The sequence below is a fragment of the Mucor mucedo genome (genome assembly GCF_025094135.1).
Source record: "Mucor mucedo strain NRRL 3635 chromosome Unknown EV154scaffold_139, whole genome shotgun sequence".
Taxonomy (NCBI): domain Eukaryota; kingdom Fungi; phylum Mucoromycota; class Mucoromycetes; order Mucorales; family Mucoraceae; genus Mucor; species Mucor mucedo.
Genome location: NW_026252423.1, coordinates 33,946 through 57,220, shown reverse-complemented (window position 1 = coordinate 57,220; position 23,275 = coordinate 33,946). Strand labels below are relative to the sequence as shown.

Genomic DNA, 23,275 nt, shown 5'->3' with positions numbered 1-23,275 from the left:
CCTCTCGCTTGTTTCAAACACGCCCGGAGGCAGGAAAGAGATTAGAACCGCCGCCACCCAAAAGACCCCACCGCAGATTTGCTGGCAAGACAAAACTACGGCACTTTTGCTGGCTAGACAGAAGCTGGATAAAGAAAAAAAATTGAGAGTTGGCAGAAATTGTGCCCTTTATATACCTTTTTTTCCATCACACAAAATCGATTTTTTTTTTGTTTTGTGACCGGTTTTGCTGCGCAGTGCCTTCAAAAATTTCAAAAGTCACGGACAAATAAAGCAAACATGCGCAGTAAATAAAGGGAAGAAAGGGTAAACAAAAGTGGGAAAGAACATTAAAGGCCTTATGTCGACATTGACATTTAGGAAACACTAAAAGAATAAAAAAGACCACCTCCGACACTTGTACAACTCAGCAACATTATGTATAATGTCAACCATTGTTACATTTCTTGCACTAATTGAGACTTTATTTTCTAAAGGGTCTTTATGGGAGGAATTTTTGTTCTGCTTCTACCACTTCTGTTAATAATGTTGGTCGATTATAAAGTTACAATAAGCAGCTACGTTGCAGAAAGCAAAACATAGTTTTATGAATTTTTACTCCCAGAAGAGCGGGACTTACAAATTATGTGCTCAGGTTTAAATGAACATTTAAGGACTTGACATCCATAAGACACAGAATTGCGCCTTCAATTTTTTTATATGATACTGATTAAAGATACGTTTAATCTGTGTCTTCGATTCGATCTGTGTCAAGTCAGAGAATAAAGAGCCCAAGAGACACAATGACATGATATGACCTGGTCCACCTGCTTGCTAAATTTAAGGTTATTGAGTCTTCTTTTGACGTGGTGTGTAACCTGTCCTGTGGGCCCTTTTATGCACTCAATTACGATTTTTTATTTTGAAACACGCCCAAACAATTTTATAACTTGAGTTTTTTTTTTTTTTTACTTTTACATTTCTTACCCAATTGCTTTTTTTAGCTCCATACAAATACCTCGCGTTCATCCTAACATCGTTGTAGGTAGTCTTGTATTTGCTAAAATGAACTATTTACGTAAAACAGCCTTGCCTCTGCTAATCTTCTTGTCGTTTACCAGAGCCCCATAGGAACACACTTTGAGGGTAATATCACGAGAATGTACAAAGATGGCGTTAATGACTGCAAAGTGACCTTTGATGCTCTCCTCAATGTCCATTGCTCTTCCGATAACTTGTCTTTGTTATAGGTATACTTCTACAGATGTCAGAACCAACAGCAACGACAACAACAACTACAACAAAAGCAACACAGACGAATCCCCTGAACTTTTGGACGACGCCATTTAATCAGCTTCACAGATTGAAAACGAGAATGAAAGCAATGAGGAAACGATGGATCTTAATTGAGAAGAATGAAGCATCAGTATTGACCAGCGCCTTTACTCACCTTGGCACAAGCTATCAGTACATAAACCCTTCTCTTGGTGAGAAAACTCCATTGAGATCTTCGGTCATTTTTTGCATTACGGTCGCCTTCAAAGTGTAGTAATTCCCGGTTATCAATCACTGTGCAAGACAATTAAATTCTTGGATCGACTTGGATTGGCCTGAGTATGGTACTTGGATTATGTGTTTGATTATTATGATGGTCGTTTACTTCCAGGACAAGAGAACGTGCTGGAGAAAGAGTAGTAGTCCTTTCACGTTGATTTTATTGACTTGATGGAAAGGACTGGTTCTAATGATGTATCCAGATTTCATGTGTTTGTTGTCCGTAATGAGGAACTGTAATTCGTCAAAAAGCAACATATTATGTTGGTAAATATGTGATATACATTGATTATACATAACGAACGACTAAATTTTCTGCTATAGAGCAAATACAGATCCTCTAAATACCAAATTCGATCCTATCTGAAGGCTTTCAAAAACCTACTGGCTGATACAATGCGCCCTGGACGCTATATGTGCGTTGACGATTCAATGAATAAGTGGCTCAAAAACAGGATGTCGAAGATACCCAGGAAATTTCACCCACTTGATCAAGAGTATGAGAGAATCACGTCACTTACATTATCATGCGCGTGGACAACTGTGGTCATCATAAATCCAACACAGACCTTGACCAACGAAAGATGGATTTATTATAGTCATTGCGAGGCAATTGACTGAGACTTGCTAGATATCAGTTTGGAAGGGTCATCATCGCAGATTCCAGGTCTAATTTCACCAGAAATGGATCGAAGGCTTATGGACGTTGTCTGTATTTTGTTCAAAAAAAAAAGTAAATAATCTCCCATTAACAACTTACAATCAAAGGCTGTCAATTTCCGGTCAAAATCACATTGTGCAATAGTAGAGATTTATTAATCTAGAGTGACAGGTGATTATAAAGAGTAAATAGGGGATTATCTACTACTGTGGTACTATTTGCAAGAATAAAAGGGTGATGTGTAACATTCTTTATAAAAATTCAGTGATCGTTTTCCTAGAAGTAACGATGCCAAAACAGTGTGTTTTTTATATATTTACCATGTATATTTAAAAAAATCTTCTTATTGCTATCATTTAATGATCGTAAAGCATTCGGTCCATCCAGCTCAGTTCAAAAAAAATTATTTTATTTTTTTCATGCAAGGATTCATGGATGCGTTAACAGGCATCAGTCAAAAAAAAAAAGGGATGGATACTTTGGCTTGAGTAATGAAAGAGACAATTACCTCCCGGAAGGTCAAGTTCAGCGTATCAACCGCATCCATTAAAATCGTGGTGACGGTGATCTAAATTCAATTTCTAATGATAAAGCAAGAGATCATCAAACTCTTGCATGATCAATATGGGTAATTAGGTTTTACGATATCTAGGCAACTAAAGCAATTCCCAACTTCAAATCTCTTGCTTGGACATCAGATATAGTATAGTTTTTTTTTTTGATTTTTTCAGTGGTAGTTGGCTTCATTTTTACATTTGGAATGAAAAGGTAGAAAACGTATTTATGTCAAAATTATTTTATTTTGAGAGCTGTGGTTTTGGTTTGCTCTTTTTTTTTTTTTTTTTTTTTTTTTTTTTTTTCTTCCAAAGAACGATTCTTAATTTTCATTACGCTTCCTCTTGAGTAACATTTGATTAGCCCCGATATTATGAAGCCTACTTTGACTTTTGCTTTATTGCCAGTGGTCGAGATGGGGCCAAGGATCATTCAATAGCTCTTGAGTTAGTTTGTATCTTGCTCTAATTCTCAAGTCTTTATAGGCTTGTTAGTTATGGAGTCGTAGGTTCTCTGAGCAGATATCAACCTTTTTTCCTTTTTTGATGCACATGATGCCTTGGTAATATCCTTGTATAAATAATGTTTATTATATTGCGTATATTCGACTAACTTTTCGCGAGCGCCTTTTTGTTTAGGAGCGAATATAATAGTTTGGTAAAGTTCTTATTTCTATCATCTTCATGTCACATTATATGAATGTATATGGAATAAATCTCTTTGTTTTAACATCTATTTCGCCTATCGTAGCTGACAGTCGTATACTCAGATACTCAAAGTGAAAACAAGGGGCTGTTTATACTCTGATAAATAATTTGGGTATGGACAAGATATTGCTAGAACACTTCAAATTTTTGAACACAATACTACTTCTCTCATTGAATACTTAACAAAAATTAAAAAAGAGATATAACATATTACCCCCGTCCAACCATAAAGCAAAACATTTGAAGCAATAATGATTTTTTTATTTATATCAGTAACCCCGAAACAGTTAACGTGAGCGGGGTGTGGTGTGTGAGTGTGTATGTGTGTGTGGTGTGTGTGTATGTGTGTGTGTATGTGTGTGTGTGTGTTCGTGGGTTTACATGGGTGGATTACCACGAGGACTTGCCCTTTCCTTTGGCTTTCTTTACGTTTGGGCGGCCAACATCGATCTCATCTCGCTTTCGCTTTTCCTCATTGAATTCTTTGATACGATCGCCCCAATTCTGTTCATAATTGTCGTCTTTGAAGCTGTCTTCCTCAACATTTACAGTTTCAGGCTTGCTTTCTGGATCGAAGCCACCCAAGAATAAGATGTCCTGCCACTTTTCGGCAGCTTCGTAACAATGATTGGTAGCCACTTTTCCAAAGTCTGGCCTAATCGTAATCTTCTTGTTCTTAAGGACTTGATCAGCCTCGGGAAGGAGCAAGGCAAGCTCTTGCTTATCCTTTTCTGAAAAAGCAGCCAGCCATTCCGGGATTAATTGCTACAATTAAAAAAGGTTTGTTACGATTCGAACTTTTTCTTTTTCTTTGGATATAAATTAAACTTACCCTGAAGTTTACTTGGACCAATTGGCTGTCCTTGCTTTGCAATAATCGCTTAAGCTTATTATCTTGATTATCAGATGCCTTTTGAGTTTGGACAGGCTTGGTAGTTTCGACTTGTGCAATCTCCGTCTCTTCAACTTCATCATCCGTGTCAATGTAAATTGCATTCATCGGACCGTTTTTTTCTACCTCTTTTGTCTTACCAGGAGATCGCTTGGCTCTTGTAATGACAGCCTTTGTTGGTTTTGAAGAGCTTGCCGATGCTTCTTTAGTCTTCGGAGTTAATTTCTTCCCACGCTTCTTTCTTGGCGCATCTTGGGAAAAATGGTGCCTCGTCAATGCGAACAACATCCATACGATCATGAACAAAAATGCTCAGCGAACCCAGTAATATGTATGCCAAATGAGCAAGTAGAGAGCACGAGAACCGGAGAACTCCAGGCAATGCTGCCATTTTTTTTTAAATGTAAAAAAAAAAACTTATGTAATCACTGTGCAAGTACAATATCAAGCATGCCCATCTAATTAGCATGGCCTATGTGCGAGCGGACTAGCGTTTTGTGGCGTCTATAATAGTCATTAAACGTATTTATGTAAAAAAAAAAAAAACTTCAAGGCTTCATAAAAAACAGGGTATTGTGTAAAGCCTAACAGTGGTAACTTTGAGCCTCTGAAGATTATTTCTTTTTTCACATTACCACACCCAATCATAATGTGACATTGGAGTTACACAGTATAGACCAAAGCTCCTTTACGCATTTTGTCACTGTAATTGGCAACGGATGTATCATGGAAATCATTGTCATAACAAGCCTTTTATATTATTCCTGTCAATCCCTTCCATACCATCCTCGAGACTATCTGAAAAAAGTGTCTTACATGGAAACGTTCCCTTGCGTATTATACCTCGAAGATCAGTGCCTATGGAGTGTGTTGAATGTACTTCTGTGTTTTTACAACAGTTTCCGATATAGATAATGCTCTCTTTTGTATTAGGGCCTTTTATTTAAACATTAAAAAAAAAGAGGATCCATGTTTTCTTTTTTTTTTTTGAAAAAAAAAAACCTGCTTGCATCAAGTGCCGATTTTTGGGGTCTTGGATAATTATGTGGGAGGCACTATCATGTCCAATGATGGCTTGAAAGAATTTGTTTAACTACACTGATATCTGGATATCTGGAACATGATTCACCATATCTATATCGTTGACCAGTACAAGTCATAATGATAGCTTGATACTACCATGCATACCAAAATATGCTCCCCCACATAATAATCTTACATCGTATAGTCCCCACCCTTGTCAACTCATTTTTATTTGTGTTTTTTTGTAACCACATCTGTATGACCTTGACATAAGCAAACAATATGAAAAGGTTATTTTACTGTCTATTGCTTTCTTATAGCTTTTTTGCAGTTGTGGGATTATTAACCGTGCTATTTCTTGCACCATTTAACAGATAAAGAATGTATAGAGAGTTTGGGTACAGTTGGATTACCATTTATGTTCAGTAGCAATTGTTTATGACGGGTTGATACCGTAATGTTTATTTAAAAAAAAAGAAGTTAAGGTGTTTGAAAATCATGATAAAGATCACACGTATGATTATCCCCAAAAACATTATGATTGACTACACCCACATAATTGAATGGATTTATATATTCTTATACAATTTGGTAATATGGTAGTTAATAAAGAAGACTGAACCTTTCACTCTTTTTTTTTATTTCAATGTTTAAGGCAATAAATCAGACATTTGCTGATTTTTTTTTTTTTTTTTTTTTTTTTTTTTTTTTTTTTGTCAAAAAGGGAATATGGACAATTTCGAAATGGTGTTTTTTGGGGGTATAGAGCACCAGGCTTGGGTATACTTTATTTTTTTTTTATATCTATGTCTACATCTAATCTATATCTATATCTATGTCTATCTCTACATCTATCTCTACATCTACCTCTATATCTATTTCTATGTACAAAGCACCGGGCTTGCTGTTATTTACAGGGTAAATTATGTACATGTAGCACCAGGCTTGAAAGTATTTACAGGCTTGATGGTATCTACAGGGTATCATATGTATATGTGGCACCAGGCTTGAAGGTATTTACAGGGTATAATATGTATATGTGGCACCAAGGCTTGAAGGTATTTACATGGTTGCAGATATTTACAGTCTTGAAGTTATGTTCATAGTCTTGGAGGTATTTACAGGATTACATGTATTTACAGGGTTACATGTATTTACAGGGTTACATGTATTTACAGTCTTGTACTTATTTACAGTCTTGAGCATATTTACAGTCTTGAGCATATTTACTGTCTTGAGCATATTTACAATCTTGAAGGTATATACAGTCTTGGAGATATTTACAGTCTTGAGCATATTTACAGTCTTGAGAATATTTACAATCTTGAAATTATGTACACAGTCTTGGAGGTATTTACAGGGTTACATGTATTTACAGTCTTGTAATTATTTACAGTCTTGAGCATATTTACAGTCATGAGGATATTTACAGTCTTGAAGATATTTACAGTCTTGGGAATATTTACAATCTTGAAGTTATGTACACAGTCTTGGAGGTATTTACAGAGTTACACATATTTACAGTCTTGAGGATATTTGCGGTCTTGGAGATATTTACAGGCATGACAGTACTTACATGGTATATTGTGTACGCAGCACCAGGATTTGAGAATTTGAGTGTTTTGTATAAATAAAGCTTATGAAGTAAAGAGGGCATGTTTCAAGTAAAAAAAGATATATGGTAAGTGCAAAGGGTATATGGTCTAAAGGGTATATGTTGTAAAGGGTATATGTTGTAAAGGGTATATGTTGTAAAGGGTATATGTTGTAAAGGGTATATGTTCTAAAGGGTATATGTTGTAAAGGGCATATGTTATAAAGAGTATATGGTGTAAAGGGTATATGGCGTAAAGGGTATATTCTAGCACCATGCTGGGTATAGGACGAGTCTTCAGCACCAGGCTGAAAATAATGCCCTCTAATGGGCATGATCTATCAAAAAAAGTCTATGAGGAAGAAAAGAAAAGCGCAGTAACCTTGTCATTTTCGATTAAATACATGAGTAAAAGTTTCACATGAATTATGTTATATCCAAACTAGTGGTTTGTACTACTTTAAATTTTGTCATAAACAAAACAAAATATAGAAATCTTACGAGACCTTTTCAAGAACCCAAATATATAAGCGATGTACTTTAATGAAGGTATAATTAAATAATAGAAAACGAAACTGAGAATCGTTTTTTAGATTCTTCAAAATATAATAAAAAACAAGACATTTTGTACTGATTACAGTTTTGTCAAGAAAAGTATTTTTATTTATGTAAACAAAAAAGTAGACTAAAATAGGGGGTGAAAATAAATTTAATTACAGCATCAAAAAATGGGATTTTTTTATTTATGTCAAGAGATATAAACCGAAATATCATATCACACTCCCTACACTTGTAAGCGCATCTATACGCCCTTCTTATCTGTAAACGTTTCTTTCACCTGTGTCCAAGTAATAAAGACTGCACTTTCTTTGACCAATCTAAAGTCATGGTGAAATGTTAATTTTTTTACAGGTATTAAAGAGAATCATTAACATTCTTGTTTTTCTTGGATGAAACAATAAACAAATGATAAGCAACTATACTTTTTTTTAACAGGTTGGGGTGATCATTGTCATCGCTCAGCCTATTAGCGGTGTGCTAGATAATAATCTTTTGTCAAACTCTTTGTGACATGGAGGAATATAGCACCAGTGAGGATCCTTTGATAGGGCTTTACACTTTTGCAAGCTAAATCTTAAAATGAATAGGACAGAGTGTCTAAAACCTGAGGGAATAAGGTATGCATTTTGTGACTGGGAGGTTTAAAAGCCCCCTCGAGATAGCTGTCCTGTACTGGAATAAAGCACAAATACTGTTTTGATCGATATGTATGTCATGTTCGTATAAATGATCACGTCTTTATATTTTGCTTATAATGGGTTAATTGACCATACCAAGATGTTCTACTTGTCATCCGTACGTTGTTGAATTTTTACCCTTTACGCTATCGTCTTATCTGAATACCATTGGATTGATTAAGGGAGTGCATAGTGTCAAGCCACCAACCAGCTGTTCTCGGACAACGCTCTCTTTTTTATTGTATGACAAATGCGTATTCGTTTTCTAATGTATAATCCTGATACATATGCCTTTCTTTAAAAAACAACTCTTCGTATGTGCTGTCTTCATGTATATAAGAGTATGAAGGTCATAACCTTCGCTATAAATGATGCATTGGAAATGGTAATGAGTTAAAAACATTTGGTGAGCATAATGGAACCCTAATCGGTACACTCTAGATGAACAAGAATGCTTGTAACTAAAAAGAAATTTAATCATATCCTTAATGGTCAACTTCTGTCATGTCTGTAGTAGCCAGTACGTTACAATCAAATATATAAATTTCTTCTCTGATAGCTCCAGTAATACAACCTTAAATCCGGACTCTGCTTTCGTTCGAAATGATAGGGTAAAAAATTTATTTTTGTTTACAATGCATGATTATGAACGACCTTTAATTGACTTTTCGTCATCTCTCAGTCTTTGGAAAACAAATAACAGACTATACATATTATGGTCGTTATCTGTAAACTACATCAGATGTTATACATCCTATTACATTTACGCATGAAAGATATGTAGATAGAATCTCCATGATTTTTAGCTATAATAAATGGCCAATAACCCGGTTAGACTTGTTACAGCTGTACAATAAAATTGGGCGTTCTTTTAAGACAAACAAAAAATTTTAAGAGGTACTTTCATAGAGATCGGATTTATGATTCACCGTTGATGGTTTCATAATTAAATCCGGTACACCTAACATACATAAAAATAAAAAATATCATGATGAGCTAACGTTAAACCGGTGCCGGGAAACTTTTGATTTTTCAACGTATTCCTCAATTTTATTCTAGATGTAATTCTTCCCCACTAATAAGAATAAAAAATTAGCTGTTCCTTAGTTTTTATAGCAAATCAATCGATAATTATTTATAACTTTCAAAACACTCAATTCAAGGGAGATATAATATCAGTAAACAGCTTTGAAAATTCCATGAAAAAGCATAGAATTTTGACGAACATCACTTATTCGGCGGACCTATCAAATATTGGACAAGAAGGGTGGGAAATAAATAAATAACAAATAAACAAACAACATTTCATAAAATTAAAAAATACTTGCTTTAGATATTGACACTCGTCATATGCTGCATTGCGTCACATGCGAGTTGCACAGCATTTCTCTATTTGATGAAGGTTGATCATGACATTACCGAACACTACCAGTGTCTGATTATATAGGAAAAGTATCCTAAAAAATAAGAATGAATAACTTAAGTAGGCCCATAAACACTAGCAATCATTGTCAGTCGCTTTTTTTTCGCTAAAAAAACCGCATAATATAACAGTAGTGAAGACGGGTATATTTGCCCTGTGTGACTGAAGAGTTTTGAATTTTAATCTTTTTCGGACTGAATCTTAAATAAATCATCGTTCTTTCAGTTATAAAATATTTTGGGTTATTAAGCTTTTGTCGAACAAGCTTCGTTTAATCATTGTATATTGTATCTGGTCCTCTGTTTCTTATTTTTATTGAATACGTGTAAAAGCCTGAGAGTAATAGCACTTATGAACCCGTTCTGGATAATCACATTTGCTTTTCTGTCGATTGTAATCTCCTCCTATTTCTGTTTATTATACTATCATTTAATAAACTCCGTCAAAGATCTTGCCTACATTACTTAACTACAAAATTCAATGTTAGTTATGCGGGTTGAACTTGACAGATTCAGCCCTTTCATCCGAATAGACAGTGGTGGTATTAACATAAAATAGGATTGAAGAGGATGGTAGTTATTTAGTATTTATTCAGAAACGGAAGCCAGTTCCAACAAAAGGGCTTATAATTCAAGTCAATGACCCATACTGTAAGTTTGTTGACTTGATTGTTCTTCATCGTTTGTGCTAATGAGACCCTCTTCTACTTAAACATAGATATCAATTTGGGAATTCTTCAATTAGAAAGTTCAACTAGTACTGCTTCAGACAGGAATGCTCTATTGCACGGCGACACTCCTGGTATGACTTATAATATAGGCTCCAGTGATTTGTCATATAATACTATCAGAAAAATTGGGGTAGAATATGAGCAGATTAGCAATCATTTATCTATCAAAGTATCAAGATGATGCATGAGTCATATTAATGACTATATTGATTATCCCTATTACAAAACGTTAAATATCATCGAGCCATTGACACTTACTTATATTGAACATATCACTGCTTCATTAAAGTGATACCATTTTTAAACCATCGTTTCACCCGCGGACTTTCAATTGTAAAATACACCTTCACCGTCCCCCACCCACCAGGGGCACAATGGCCTTTTTTTTAAGAAACACTTCCATAAACAAGTCATGCCTTTTGAATTAAATGTATCTTCTAATATTTGGTTGTATCGCCGGTGGCATTGCAGGTCTTGTCTATTCTAGTGAAAACTATACCAAAGATGCCAGAACAAGACTTGCTCAACGAGTTTCTTTCCTCGCTGACAGACCTTGCGGTGTCCATGTAAGTCTTTTTTTTTTCCTTTCTTTGATCTCTCTTCATTGTCTCACCACATAAGAAACTAGGAAATGCCTCGTAAAGTCACGGTGTATATTACTGCATTACCTGGTGATGGACTTGAAAGGAGTCGAACTTGGTTTCGTGAATATGTCAAGGTAATACAATTCGCCAACCCACCGACAAAAACTTGTATAAAAAAATAAACTGCTACTTTTTTTTGACCGTCGCAACCTATTCTTGTTGCAGGTGCTGTCGATTACGAAATTAAAGAGGCTAAATCACCTGGCTAAATCGAATTTTCTGTCATGGAAGAAATCATTCAACGTCGTCGTGAATCCGCTGAAGCAGCAAGTAATACAGAACCAGCAGACCACGAATAATTAAAAATCGATTCCAAAGCAGGTTTTACATCACTTGTGGATAACATGAACAACAAGAAGAAAAGGGAAGTTGTATCCGATGGTATTTTAGCGAATCGTGAAGTGCTTAGCAGATTAGCCAAGGGATAAGATTTTATTCTTGCTGTGTTTGTAGAGGTAGGTTTTATTGAAGTGTAAGGACAAGACATGGAGGCGGAAAACACAGAGGATGAGACATCTATTATTGCAGAAGAATCTTGGAAATGTCAAAACCCACATCATTTTACAATTCGACAATTTCTCGCGTACGCTTGAGTTTTCACATATCGTGGATATCCCCCGAATGAATATCATTAGATGGCTCAGTACGTCTTTGATTATAAATGTATTTGGAAGCAGGGAAATACACTGTAGATGATGTATTGAAGCAAACCGACATTTTTAAGAACGGGATGCGGATTTATAGGAAGAGGAAGAAACGTATTGTATCGGACATGATATAGCCTAAATTGAGGGAAATATATATGCTAATTTAAGTAGATACAAGTATTTTTGGTAAGTTAGTGCATGTGTCAATGTTAATTTGCGTTTAATAAAGTGTATAAAAAGTATGATGTAAATAATGCCCTTTTTTATCTGTTTCCATATGCTTAAGGGGAAGGATAGCAAAGACCAGGCACTAGAAATTTTTCCACCGAAGAGTAGTCTAGCAAAAACTAATATTGCGCTTTAATGTTTGTAATTGTTAGATAGAAAATTTAATTGCCTGCTTTACCTCCGTCATTGAGTTCATGGTCACATAAGGTTTCGTACTACAGACAAACCGATTAGACGAAACGCCGTGAACTCGTATTTGTGCTTTCGCCGCTTTTAACATCCTGTTGTAGAAGAAAGCAGATGGAAGAACTCTGTGACTATTCTCGGCATAGATATTGTATTTTTATCGGTAAGCGACTTAATTTTTTTTAAATTACGGCGTAGCTTACTTCGTATAGATTGGGACTATAACATCCTCACCTCTGGAGCGGTAGCCATTAATACATCTCACAGCATTGTTGAAAGGTTAGTCGACATCAAAACAGCAGAATTTCTACGTGTATTTTTTTGACAGAGATTCCTTTTTGAGAAAAGTTTTGACTGCCCCTCAATTTTATATGACACTACCACGAGAAATATTATTGCCAGAGGTGACAAGGCTGATGAAGCGAATGAAAATCCGAATAGTCTCCAAGAAGGCGTTATTTATGTACGCAACACCTTAAGCGAGCTCACTGACATTTATTTAAAATCCAAGCAACAATCTTTCGATAATACGGCACTGTACGCGCTCTTGTACGAGGAAGCTATAGACCTTTTACAAAAAATACTGGAGCGTTATAAACAAAAATTGAATAGTGTAAATATGGATTTTTATTATTCTTTGAATCTTCCATCCAGTTGGGATTATGAAATAAGAGAAGAATTGTTCCTGCCTCTATTTGTAAAAGCTGGTCTTCTCCATGAAAATGATGGTCCGGGCAGGCTGGTGTTTTGTTCAGTGTTGGAGTTAAAGTTTCAGGACATGCAAAGAAATAGAAACGGGTATAATACTAGAAACATAAAATATGGTGATCAGCGCGTTATTTGTACAATAGATTATCAAGGTACATACTCCGTGGATTTGGAATTAGTATCAGCTCAATATCCTGCTTTCAGATCAGCACAAATAAAATTGGTGCCACAATTGTTGAAACAGGCTCACTTTGTAATCCCGTTTGGACTAAAGGAACTACGATTGTCATTAATATCATGTGTGGATAAGCATTGTGATACTACGTTATTATCCGAATCTATCGACGACATGCTTGAAAAACTCAGTCGAAAGTACGATGGATTTAAATATTTCGTAAGAGTTAATGGAAATGAAATTGGGAAGATAATTAAAACTTTTTTTTTGTTTTGTTTTGCCAGAGAAAAGCAAGTGATGTTTTAGATGATCACCCATTGCCAGACTTGAAATCTCGCTGGACGAATAGATCAATCACTTTAAAGGACATACTTGAACATTTTTCTGGTTTTGTTGAAAAATTCTTTAGAAGTGAAGTAGATAAATTTCTTGTAGGCACAAGCAATATAGTACCCAGACCATTGGACATTTTTTACACAAGTCAAATCCCGAAAACATTTTTAGCTCAGGGGCTAATCTCATTAGTTGATTGTTGGTCGAAAAAGTATTTCAAGGAACTAAAAGCATTTTACATATCCGCGGAACTCCATCGTGATTCCCCCATATTCGAATTCTTTGGTTATATTCGCCGAAAAGAGCTAACTCAACAGCTTTTAGAAAACCGAATGGAAGAATTTAACGTGCACAGAAACCCAATTATACTACCCAAAGAAACAACAATGGAAGAACCCAAAAGTTGCTTAAAGCCTGTTTCTTTCATCAACATCGGTAAACTGATTTCATAGTAAAATTGGCTTCGTATTAGCCTAACCTATTTTGAAACCAGGCAGACATATCGCCTACACAAATCCAGACTGTTTTTACATACCTAGATAAAGGTAGACAAGTTGAACAGAAGCAAAATTTTAAATGGTAATGATGATGGGCGTCAAAATATCTTTTATAAGAAAATCCAAACTAAGTTTTGTTTCATCGTATAATAGTAATATGCAACCGTTGAATTTTTTCATCAAGCAATCAGAAATATATCAAAGACCAGTACTACATATACCAAATAGGTAAAACTACTTGAAGAAAATGCCTATCTTTGCCAATTCTGATTGTATGTTCAGACTGAAATTAGGTTTAGAAAAGATTTTTGGTGACTATCTTCAAGTGTACTCAAGTTACAAAAGAATTACGTTTAAAAGAATATCAGTGAAGCCAGCATCCAAATTACTTAGCCGGGCTTTCCGAGACATGCGGAAGGGAAAAACTTCAAATAATGATGAGACCATAAAATCAAGTAAAAATCGGCTAAAGAAAATTAGGAATTTATTTGCCTCCTTAGATCCAGACCTATTTAAAGAGCTTATGGCAAACATTGAAATGGACGATCTTTTTGTGTTGAAGGATGAATTTTGTGGTTCGGATATCAAGCCATTTACTACATGCCATCCTGGTTACATGTATTTTTTTATGCTCACATATCTGCACTGTCTCAACAAGCAAATAGAAGAAAAATTCGAAAGTAATATCGGATCGAATTGGAGAGCCAACAACATTTGGTATGGCGTCTCTATTGATAAAAACATATTGGATACTGTATTTGGCCCAATAACAAATCTGGAAAAATTATTCTTTGCAAGTGGAATATTAAGGAAGGGCGACGAACTTCGAAAAGCAAAATTCTGCACACATGGTGAGGAAATTCTACCGGCCCTACAACACAAGTATCAACATTTGGACTTTAGGTTGAAATCATACTTTGTTGTTGCACAGATACATTCGAAGCATATTCAACTCAGTTTGCATCAAGTGGTCAAACTGGCATCACCCGGAGAAGATCCGGCGTCCATCATTATTCAGGATGAAATGATACATATCAATGATGTTTATGATACACTTTGTAAAAGTATTATGAAGAGCATACAATTCAATTGTCAAGTTGAGTATTGTACTACACATAAGAGTGAGAAAGATAGACAATATAATTTCCAATCATTTGAAATATATAACAGTATCTATCGAAATTTAAAACCATGCGTTGTTGAACTTGTAAGTTGGTATATTTATAACTAGCGCCTCATTGTATTAATTACTTTTTGGTAGTTCGAAAATAACAAATCAAATTTGAACGTGGATTCCGAAATACAGCTAAATATCAACACGAAATGTGGTTGCAGAATAAGCATATTTCTTCGTTATATTATTGAAGTAGGCCTTATTTCAGTGATAGAAAGTATAACAACAGATATAGTGGCTTCTTTGACCAACGAAAAGTTATTTGGAAACTATGTGCCGAATTGTATTTTTGTGTTTGGAAACCCGTTCAATCTGGGGCAGGGTTCAGAGATCCACATAGCATACACCATGATTATGCAAAAAGCGATTGATGACGGTGTATATATTAAAGAAAAAGATACAAAGATATTTGTACTAAGAGAATCTATAATCCAATTGCTGGACACGTCCTCAACTGGAAAAAATCCTTACATGTTAGAAAGGTTTGTCACTGGAACTTTGTGCCAAGTATCAAGCAATACATACATGATGCGGATTTCAAGTTCAAACGGTTTGCTCCCTTTCACCCGAATAAATAGTGATGGTGATATCAAAAATACTACTGCAGGTGATGGTAGTTATATGGTATTTATTCAGAAAGGGAAGCCCGTTTCAACAAAAGGGCTTATAATTCAAACCAAGGAAGTACCATGTTAGTTTGTTGCCATGATTGTTCTTCTTTGATTGTGCTAATGAGACCCACTTCTACTTACATATAGATATCAATTTAAAAATTTTTCAATTAGAAAGTTCACCCAGTACTGTTCCGGACAAGTATGCTCTATTGCACAGCGACACTCCTGGTTATACTTATGGAACAAACTGCTTTAATTTGTCACTTTATGGTGTTGGAACATTTGTGGTAGAATATGAGCAGATTAGCAATAATTTATCTATCAAATTATCAAGAGGATGCATCGGCGATATTAATGACTATATAGATAAACCTTATTACAAAATTCGAAATATCATCGAGCCATTGACACTTGCTTACATTTAACATATGACCGCTTCAATAAACTAACAGCCGTATCCACAATTGACTTTATAAATTACTATTTTATTTGCGTACTTTCATTGAAAAAATGCCCCCTTTTACCCAGATGCTATTGGAATACGTTTTGTGCAAGTGTATAGCGTAAGGGAGTACATTCTAACGTTTTAAATCTGAAATTGTTGGTATATATTATCCCACCTACACATATAAATCTATCTACACATAAATAACACCATCTATATTTTTATCCCTTCAAATTTTTTGATAGAAATAAATGAAACAATTAGCGATCACGTTAGATTGTAACGATTATGAGTTGATAAAAATAAAGTGTATTCATCGTTTCCAACCTAATATGATGCACGAATGAGATATCTTTTTCTTTTTTAAAACATGAGTTGAAACCCTTTTTTTATGGAGATTTAGCTCTATCGAAGAATCGCGCTTCTGTAGTCATTTTAAAACTACATAGCACTACAATAATCAGATTAATGAAGACCAGGCAAACATGAATTTGTATGCTTTATGCCTAAGTCTTCTTGAAGTTTCTCTCTCTTAGACAACACTATGATAAAAGTGTCGCGACAGCTCTAAATTAACTTGCGTTTACACCATTTCAAAAGCTAATTTCATTTTAGTACCAATCTAGAAGACAAAGGAGACTGACGACGTATAATGGCTAAAGTAGACACTATTAGCACTTTCAACTATAAATACTGAAAGAAGACAGGCAATATTAAATGAGAAGAGCATAATTTTTATTTTATTTCCTGATTGGCATCATTTCTGTATGTTGTGTCAATAGTGATGGGTGCAGAATTGCTATCCTCACTTGGTTCATGACATTTTATCACCTTGTTATTCCCTGATTCACTTCATAATACATCAAATGACAATCCTCTTGTTTCTTTACAAAGAGTCTCCAGTCATAATAATTACTCTGACATTTTTAATTTTCTGCCAAACCGATACAACAATGATAAATTGAATGGCCTTTTTTTTTACCGTGGAAACATGTTTAAATTGTCAAGGTAGAGACTAGAATGAAAATTAACCTCTAGTTTTTGGTATGTATTGTAAAACGCCAGTGTCAACATATAAATGGGAGACTTTTTCTTTCTTATCTAAAAAGATGTGCCTTTCTGAAAAATGGAGACTATTTTCTAACACCCACACGTATGAAGTCATCCCATCCTCCACCCCATCCAATCAAGAAAGCACCCATCAATAAAAAAAGAATGTATTTCTATTTTCAAGGACATATCACTTCAGAAAAATACAGATACTTTTTAGCCAGAGAATATAAATTACGAATCGCTCTGATAGTGTGGGCATGAATGAACCTTGATATTATTTCTTCCGAAGTATTTATCTATGAAAAATTTATAACATCAAATGACAAGAGAAAAGTTTTTATTTCAATTCCATAATTCCAGTAGCACTCTAGAATGAAGTCAAGGCTTACCTCCCCCACTAGGTTTGACAATGTGAGAAGCCTTCAACTGTATAACGACAGCAAGTCGAACATGTTTATATGATTGTCCATCCTTAATGCAATTTAATTATTATTATCATCCTCACCACTGTGAATCAGATACACTTGACCGGTTTTCTTTTAAAAAAACAAATTGGATAATCACTATGCAAGTACAAAATCAAGCCTAAAACTGGCATTCCCAGCTAATTAGCATCGCCTGCGTGGAAACGGACAGGCGTTTTGTGACATCTCTAATAGTCATTATACGTAGTTATATATATATATAAAACTTTAATACTTCATAAAAAAAGGCAAGTACGTAAAGTCCAACAATGGGTGAATAGGCATGATGGGCCTCTAAAGATAATTTCTTTTTTGACATTGCCACACCCAATCATAATGTTACATTGGAGTTACACAGCATAGACCAAAGCTCCTTTACGCATTTTGTCATTGTAATTGTCAACGGATGCCGATTAGCACACGTGTATTATGGAAATCATTGTCATAACAAGCCTTTTATATTATTCCGGCCAATACCATCCTCGACACTATCTGAAAAAGTATCTTACATGGAAACGGTCCCTTGCGTATTATACCTCGAAGATCGGTGCCTATGGAGTGTGATGAATGTACTTCTGTGTCTCTACAACAGTTTCTGATATGAATAATGCTCTCTTTTGTATTTGGGCCTTTTTTTTAAACGTTAAAAAAAAAGAGGATCCATGTTTTCTTGTTCTTTTTTTCTTTTTCTTTTTTGAAAAAAAAAAAAAAAAAAAAAAAAAAAAAAAAAAACCTGCTTGCATCAAGTGTCGATTTTGGGGGTCTTAGATAATAATGTGGGAAGCACTATCATGTCCAATGATAGCTTTAAAGAATTTGTTTAACTACACTGATATCTGGATATCTGGAACATGATTCACCATATCTATATGGTTGATCAGCACAAGTCATAATGATAGCTTGATATTACCATGCATACCAAAATATGCTCCCTCACATTATATTCTCACATCGTATAGCACACACCCTTGTCAACTCATTTTTATTTGTGTTTTTTTGTAACCACATCTGTATGACCTTGACATAAGCAAACAATATGAAAAGGTTATTTGACTGTCTATGGCTTTCTTATAGTTTTTTGTAGTTGTGGGATTATTAACCGTACTATTTCTTGTACCATATAACAGATAAAAAATATATAGAGGGTTTGGGTACAGTTGGATTGCCATTTATGTTCAGTAGCAATTGTTTATGACGGGGTGATATCGTAATGTTTATTTAAAAAAAAAGAAGTAAAGGTGTTTGAAAGTCATGATAAAGGTCACACGTATGATTGCCCCCAGAAACATTATGATTGACTACACCCACATAATTGAATGTATCTATATATTCTTATACAATTTGGTAATATGGTAGTTAATAAAGAAGACTGAACCTTTCACTCTTTTTTTTTATGTCAATGTATGTCAATGTTTAAGGCAATAAATCAGACATTTGCTGATTTTTGTTTTTTTTTTTTTTTTTTTTTTTGTCAAAAAGGGAATATGGACAATTTCGAAATGGTGTTTTTTGGGGGTATAGAGCACCAGGCTTGGGTATACTTTATTTTTTTTTATATCTATGTCTACATCTAATCTATATCTATATCTATATCTATCTCTACATCTATCTCTACATCTATCTCTACATCTACCTCTACATCTACCTCTATATCTATTTCTATGTACAAAGCACCGGGCTTGCTGTTATTTACAGGGTAAATTATGTACATGTAGCACCAGGCTTGAAAGTATTTACAGGCTTGATGGTATTTACAGGGTATTATATGTATATGTAGCACCAGGCTTGAAGGTATTTACAGGGTATAATATGTATATGTGGCACCAGGCTTGAAGGTATTTACACGGTTACAGATATTTACAGTCTTGAAGTTATGTACATAGTCTTGGTGGTATTTACAGGATTACATGTATTTATAGTCTTGTAGTTATTTACAGTCTTGAGGATATTTACAGTCATGAGAATATTTACAATCTTGAGAATATATACAGTCTTGAGGATATTTACAGTCTTGAGCATATTTACAATCTTGAAGGTATATACAGTCTTGGAGATATTTACAGTCTTGGAGATATTTACAGTCCTGGAGATATTTACAGTCTTGAGGATATTTACAGTCTTGAGAATATTTACAATCTTGAAATTATGTACACAGTCTTGGAGGTATTTACAGGGTTACATGTATTTACAGTCTTGTAGTTATTTACAGTCTTGAGTATATTTACAGTCATGAGAATATTTACAATCTTGAGAATATATACAGTCTTGATCATATTTACAGTCTTGGGCATATTTACAGTCTTGAGCATATTTACAGTTTTGAAGATATTTGTGGTCTTGGAGGTATTTACAGGCATGACAGTACTTACGTGGTCTATTATGTACACAGCACCAGGATTTGAGAATTTGAGTATTTTGTATAGGTAAAGCTTATGAAGTAAAGAGGGCATGTTTCAAGTAAAAAAAGATATATGGTGAGTGTAAAGGGTATATGTTGTAAAGGGTATATGTTGTAAAGGGCATATGTTGTAAAGGGTATATGTTGTAAAGGGTATATGTTGTAAAGGGTATATGGTGTAAAGAGTATATGGTGTAAAGGGTATATGGTGTAAAGGGTATATGGTGTAAAGGGTATATTCTAGCACCATGCTGGGTATAGGACGAGTCTTCAGCACCAGGCTGAAAATAATGCCCTCTAATGGGCATGATCTATCAAAAAAAGTCTATGAGGAAGAAAAGAAAAGCGCAGTAACCTTGTCATTTTCGATTATATACATGAGTAAAAGTTTCACATGAAATATGTTATACCCAAACTAGTGGTTTGTACTACTTTAAATTTTGTCATAAACAAAAACAAAATATAGAAATCTTACAAGACCTTTTCAAGAACCCAAATATATAAGCGATGTACTTTAATGAAGGCATAATAAAATAATGGAAAAAGGAGCTAAGAATCGTTTTTTAGATTCTTCAAAATATAATAAAAAGCTAGACATTTGGTATTGATTACAGTTTTGTCAAGAAAAGTATTTTTTTTTTATGTAAACAAAAAAGCAGACTAAAATAGGGGGTGAAAATATATTTGATTACAGCATCAAAAAATGGGATTTTTTTATTTATGTCAAGAGATATAAACCGAAATATCATATCACACACTCCCTACACTTGCAAGCGCATCTATACGCCCTTCTTATCTGGAAACGTTTCTTTCACCTGTGTCCGAGTAATAAAGACTGCACTTTCTTTGACCAATCTAAAGTCATGGTGAAATGTTAATTTTTTTACAGGTATTAAAGAGAATCACTAACATTCTTGGATGAAACAATAAACAAATGATAAGCAACTATACTCTTTTTTAACAGGTTGGGGTGATCATTGTCATCGCTCAGCCAATTATCAAACTCTTTGTGACATGGAGGAATATAGCACAAGTGAGGATCCTTTGATAGGGCTTTACACTTTTGCAAGCTAAATCTTAAAATGAATAGGACAGAGTGTCTAAAACCTGAGGGAATAAGGTATGCATTTTGTAACTGGGAGGTTTAAAAGCCCCCTCGAGATAGCTGTCCTGTACTGGAATAAAGCACAAATACTGTTTTGATCGATATGTATGTCATGTTCGTATAAATGATCACGTCTTTATATTTTGCTTATAATGGGTTAATTGACCATACCAAGATGTTCTACTTGTCATCCGTACGTTGTTGAATTTTTACCCTTTACGCTATCGTCTTATCTGAATACCATTGGATTAATTAAGGGAGTGCATAGTGTCAAGGCACCAACCAGCTGTTCTCGGACAACGCTCTCTTTTTCATTGTATCACAAATGCGTAATCGTTTTCTAATGTCTAATACTAATGAAATATGCCTTTCTTTGAAAAAAAACTCTTCGTATGTGTTGTCTTCATGTATATAAAAGTATGAAAGTCATAACCTTCACTATAAATGATGCATTTGAAATGCTAATGAGTTAAAAACATTTGGTGAGCATAATGGAACCTTAATCGGTACACTCTAGATGAACAAGAATGCTTGTAACTAAAAAGAAATTTAATCATATCCTTAATGATCAACTTCTGTCATGTCTTTAGTAGCCAGTACGTTATTATCTTACGTATAAATTTCTTTTCTGATAGCTCCGGTGATACAACCTTAAATCCGGACTCTGCTTTCGCTCAAAATGATAGGATAAAAAAATACTTTTTGTTTACAATGCATGATTATGAACGACTTTTCGTCATCTCTCAGTCTTTGGAAAACAAATAACAGACTATAAAAAATGTTCTTTTATATCTCTTGAACCTATTACCTTTTTTTTGTTATCCTATTACATGATCCATATTATGGTCGGTATCTGTAAACTACATCAGATGTTACGCATCAAAGATATGTAGATAGAATCTCCATGATTTTAGCTATAATAAATGGTCAATAACCCGGTTAGACTTGTCACTATCTGTACAATAAAATTGGGCGTTCTTACAAGACAAACAAAAAGTTTTAAGAGGTGCTTTCATAGAGATCGGATTTATGATTCATTGTTGATGGTTTCATAATTAAATCCGGTGCACCTAACATACATAAAAATAAAAATATCATGATGAGCTAACGTTAAACCGGTGCCGGAAACCTTTGATTTTTCAACGTATTCCTCAATTTTATCCTAGATGTAATTCTCCCCCGCTAATAAGAATAAAAAATTAGCTGTTGCTTCCTTGGTTTTTATAGCAAATCAATCGATAATTATTTACAACTTTCAAAACACTCAATTGAAGGGCGATATAATATCAGTGAACTGCTTTGAAAATTCCATGAATTTTGACAGACATCACTTACTCGGAGGAACTATCAAAGATTGGACAAGAAAGGTGGGAAATAAATAAATAACAAATAAACAAACAACAATTCATAAAATTAAAAAAATACTTGTTTTAGATATTGACACTCGTCATATGCTGCATTGCGCCACATGCGATTTGCCAGCATTTCTCTATTTCATGAAGGTTGATCATGACATTACCAAACTCCACCAGTGTCTGATTATACAGGAATGTATCTCAAAAATAAGAATGAAGAATTTAAGCAGGCCCATAATTACTATAGCAATCATTGCCAGTCGTTTTTTTTTTTTTTTTTGCTGCAAAAACCGCATAATATAACCAAAAAATTCAAAGTTATGATATCGATGAAATAATCATCTCTTTAGAAAAAATAATGATGCAAGCTTGGCAGACATATGAAACATTTTTTTTTGTAGCGAGCTACGCTTCCGATATGGTAGTGTAATAAAGAGTAAAATACCTTTTTGATTATTGTCACACTTACATAATTCTCAGACAGGTTATTTTTCGTTCTCAATAATTTTTTTTTTTCATCTAATCTATAATTATGTGTAACATTTGTCACTTCTGATATTGCTCACAAGCAGTTTCTGCCGTTATGAACTATTTCTACTTCAAATAGCCATTTTTAATTTTGATGAGTTTTTGTAGTCATATTTCTACTAGACTGCTCATGTAGAGTGTTTCATTTTAATTGTTCTCTGTTAATCAGGAGATAAGGGGGTATATGCCTAATTAGGAGTACACATTATTGAAAGAGTCACAAATAAATGATTGTTTTTTGGGATTCACATAAATCAAACGAATTAAGGAATTTATGCAAAGTTAAACTCCCGCCCCAAAACCAGGTACAGAGGTGAAAATCCCCCCCCCCTCCCTGGACATGATTAAAAATCACAATCAAACAA

At 34.4% G+C, this 23,275-nt stretch overlaps 9 protein-coding genes across 9 annotated transcripts; 7 read left to right on the top strand and 2 right to left on the bottom strand.

The window, feature by feature from the left end:
- Nucleotides 1–1,197: 1,197 nt before the first annotated feature.
- EV154DRAFT_525286 (uncharacterized protein) lies at nucleotides 1,198–2,441 on the top strand. The gene is made up of 2 exons (XM_051603268.1): nucleotides 1,198–1,492; nucleotides 1,858–2,441. The coding sequence occupies exons 1-2, from the start codon at nucleotides 1,244–1,246 to the stop codon at nucleotides 2,152–2,154; spliced, it is 546 nt and encodes a 181-aa protein (XP_051452653.1). The 5' UTR covers nucleotides 1,198–1,243; the 3' UTR covers nucleotides 2,155–2,441.
- A 1,254-nt stretch (nucleotides 2,442–3,695) lies between these two features.
- Nucleotides 3,696–4,602, bottom strand: EV154DRAFT_525283 (uncharacterized protein). The gene is made up of 2 exons (XM_051603267.1): nucleotides 4,289–4,602; nucleotides 3,696–4,221 (listed from the first exon to the last, which is right to left on the bottom strand). Exons 1-2 carry the CDS (start codon nucleotides 4,454–4,456, stop codon nucleotides 3,847–3,849), a joined length of 543 nt encoding a protein of 180 aa, XP_051452652.1. The 5' UTR covers nucleotides 4,457–4,602; the 3' UTR covers nucleotides 3,696–3,846.
- A 1,501-nt stretch (nucleotides 4,603–6,103) lies between these two features.
- Nucleotides 6,104–6,563, top strand: EV154DRAFT_525281 (uncharacterized protein). Its single transcript, XM_051603266.1, has one exon. The coding sequence runs from the start codon at nucleotides 6,116–6,118 to the stop codon at nucleotides 6,380–6,382; it is 267 nt and encodes an 88-aa protein (XP_051452651.1). The 5' UTR covers nucleotides 6,104–6,115; the 3' UTR covers nucleotides 6,383–6,563.
- On the top strand, nucleotides 6,104–8,036 carry EV154DRAFT_555545 (uncharacterized protein; the record flags this gene model as incomplete). Its single annotated transcript, XM_051605284.1, has 6 exons — nucleotides 6,104–6,721; nucleotides 6,768–6,995; nucleotides 7,193–7,247; nucleotides 7,458–7,514; nucleotides 7,719–7,757; nucleotides 7,962–8,036. The coding sequence occupies exons 1-6, from the start codon at nucleotides 6,438–6,440 to the stop codon at nucleotides 8,034–8,036; spliced, it is 738 nt and encodes a 245-aa protein (XP_051452650.1). The 5' UTR covers nucleotides 6,104–6,437.
- A 2,070-nt stretch (nucleotides 8,037–10,106) lies between these two features.
- Nucleotides 10,107–10,537, top strand: EV154DRAFT_486274 (uncharacterized protein; the record flags this gene model as incomplete). Its single annotated transcript, XM_051598834.1, has 3 exons — nucleotides 10,107–10,167; nucleotides 10,211–10,276; nucleotides 10,344–10,537. The coding sequence occupies 3 exons, from the start codon at nucleotides 10,107–10,109 to the stop codon at nucleotides 10,535–10,537; spliced, it is 321 nt and encodes a 106-aa protein (XP_051452649.1).
- Nucleotides 10,538–10,745: 208 nt separating this feature from the next.
- EV154DRAFT_56748 (uncharacterized protein) lies at nucleotides 10,746–11,180 on the top strand. Its single transcript, XM_051606021.1, has 2 exons — nucleotides 10,746–10,922; nucleotides 10,985–11,180. Exons 1-2 carry the CDS (start codon nucleotides 10,785–10,787, stop codon nucleotides 11,120–11,122), a joined length of 276 nt encoding a protein of 91 aa, XP_051452648.1. The 5' UTR covers nucleotides 10,746–10,784; the 3' UTR covers nucleotides 11,123–11,180.
- Nucleotides 11,181–12,418: 1,238 nt separating this feature from the next.
- Nucleotides 12,419–16,234, top strand: EV154DRAFT_56774 (uncharacterized protein). Its single transcript, XM_051606033.1, has 7 exons — nucleotides 12,419–13,163; nucleotides 13,229–13,712; nucleotides 13,775–13,856; nucleotides 13,928–14,002; nucleotides 14,057–14,981; nucleotides 15,036–15,639; nucleotides 15,707–16,234. The coding sequence occupies exons 1-7, from the start codon at nucleotides 12,681–12,683 to the stop codon at nucleotides 15,985–15,987; spliced, it is 2,934 nt and encodes a 977-aa protein (XP_051452647.1). The 5' UTR covers nucleotides 12,419–12,680; the 3' UTR covers nucleotides 15,988–16,234.
- A 2,815-nt stretch (nucleotides 16,235–19,049) lies between these two features.
- Nucleotides 19,050–19,729, top strand: EV154DRAFT_525254 (uncharacterized protein; the record flags this gene model as incomplete). The annotated part of the gene is made up of 2 exons (XM_051603265.1): nucleotides 19,050–19,469; nucleotides 19,707–19,729. A coding segment is annotated over one exon (252 nt), but the record flags the coding sequence as incomplete, so codon positions are not given.
- On the bottom strand, nucleotides 19,452–19,873 carry EV154DRAFT_429382 (uncharacterized protein; the record flags this gene model as incomplete). Its single annotated transcript, XM_051596462.1, has 2 exons — nucleotides 19,452–19,660; nucleotides 19,732–19,873. Coding segments are annotated over 2 exons (351 nt in total), but the record flags the coding sequence as incomplete, so codon positions are not given.
- Nucleotides 19,874–23,275: the final 3,402 nt, after the last annotated feature.

What these genes read in the sequence shown, in the direction of transcription:
- EV154DRAFT_525286 (XM_051603268.1), top strand. Translation starts at nt 1,244, where the DNA reads ATGTCAGAACCAACAGCAACGACAACAACAACTACAACAAAAGCAACA. An exon ending in AAACTCCATTGAGATCTTCG is followed by an intron (nt 1,493 to 1,857) that starts GTCATTTTTTGC and finishes TTTCTGCTATAG; the next exon opens with AGCAAATACAGATCCTCTAA.
- EV154DRAFT_525283 (XM_051603267.1), bottom strand. Translation starts at nt 4,456, where the DNA reads ATGAATGCAATTTACATTGACACGGATGATGAAGTTGAAGAGACGGAG. An exon ending in TGGTCCAAGTAAACTTCAGG is followed by an intron (nt 4,222 to 4,288) that starts GTAAGTTTAATT and finishes TTTTAATTGTAG; the next exon opens with CAATTAATCCCGGAATGGCT.
- EV154DRAFT_525281 (XM_051603266.1), top strand. Translation starts at nt 6,116, where the DNA reads ATGGTGTTTTTTGGGGGTATAGAGCACCAGGCTTGGGTATACTTTATT.
- EV154DRAFT_56748 (XM_051606021.1), top strand. Translation starts at nt 10,785, where the DNA reads ATGTATCTTCTAATATTTGGTTGTATCGCCGGTGGCATTGCAGGTCTT. An exon ending in ACAGACCTTGCGGTGTCCAT is followed by an intron (nt 10,923 to 10,984) that starts GTAAGTCTTTTT and finishes ATAAGAAACTAG; the next exon opens with GAAATGCCTCGTAAAGTCAC.
- EV154DRAFT_56774 (XM_051606033.1), top strand. Translation starts at nt 12,681, where the DNA reads ATGGATTTTTATTATTCTTTGAATCTTCCATCCAGTTGGGATTATGAA. An exon ending in ACGATGGATTTAAATATTTC is followed by an intron (nt 13,164 to 13,228) that starts GTAAGAGTTAAT and finishes TTGTTTTGCCAG; the next exon opens with AGAAAAGCAAGTGATGTTTT. An exon ending in TGTTTCTTTCATCAACATCG is followed by an intron (nt 13,713 to 13,774) that starts GTAAACTGATTT and finishes GAAACCAGGCAG; the next exon opens with ACATATCGCCTACACAAATC.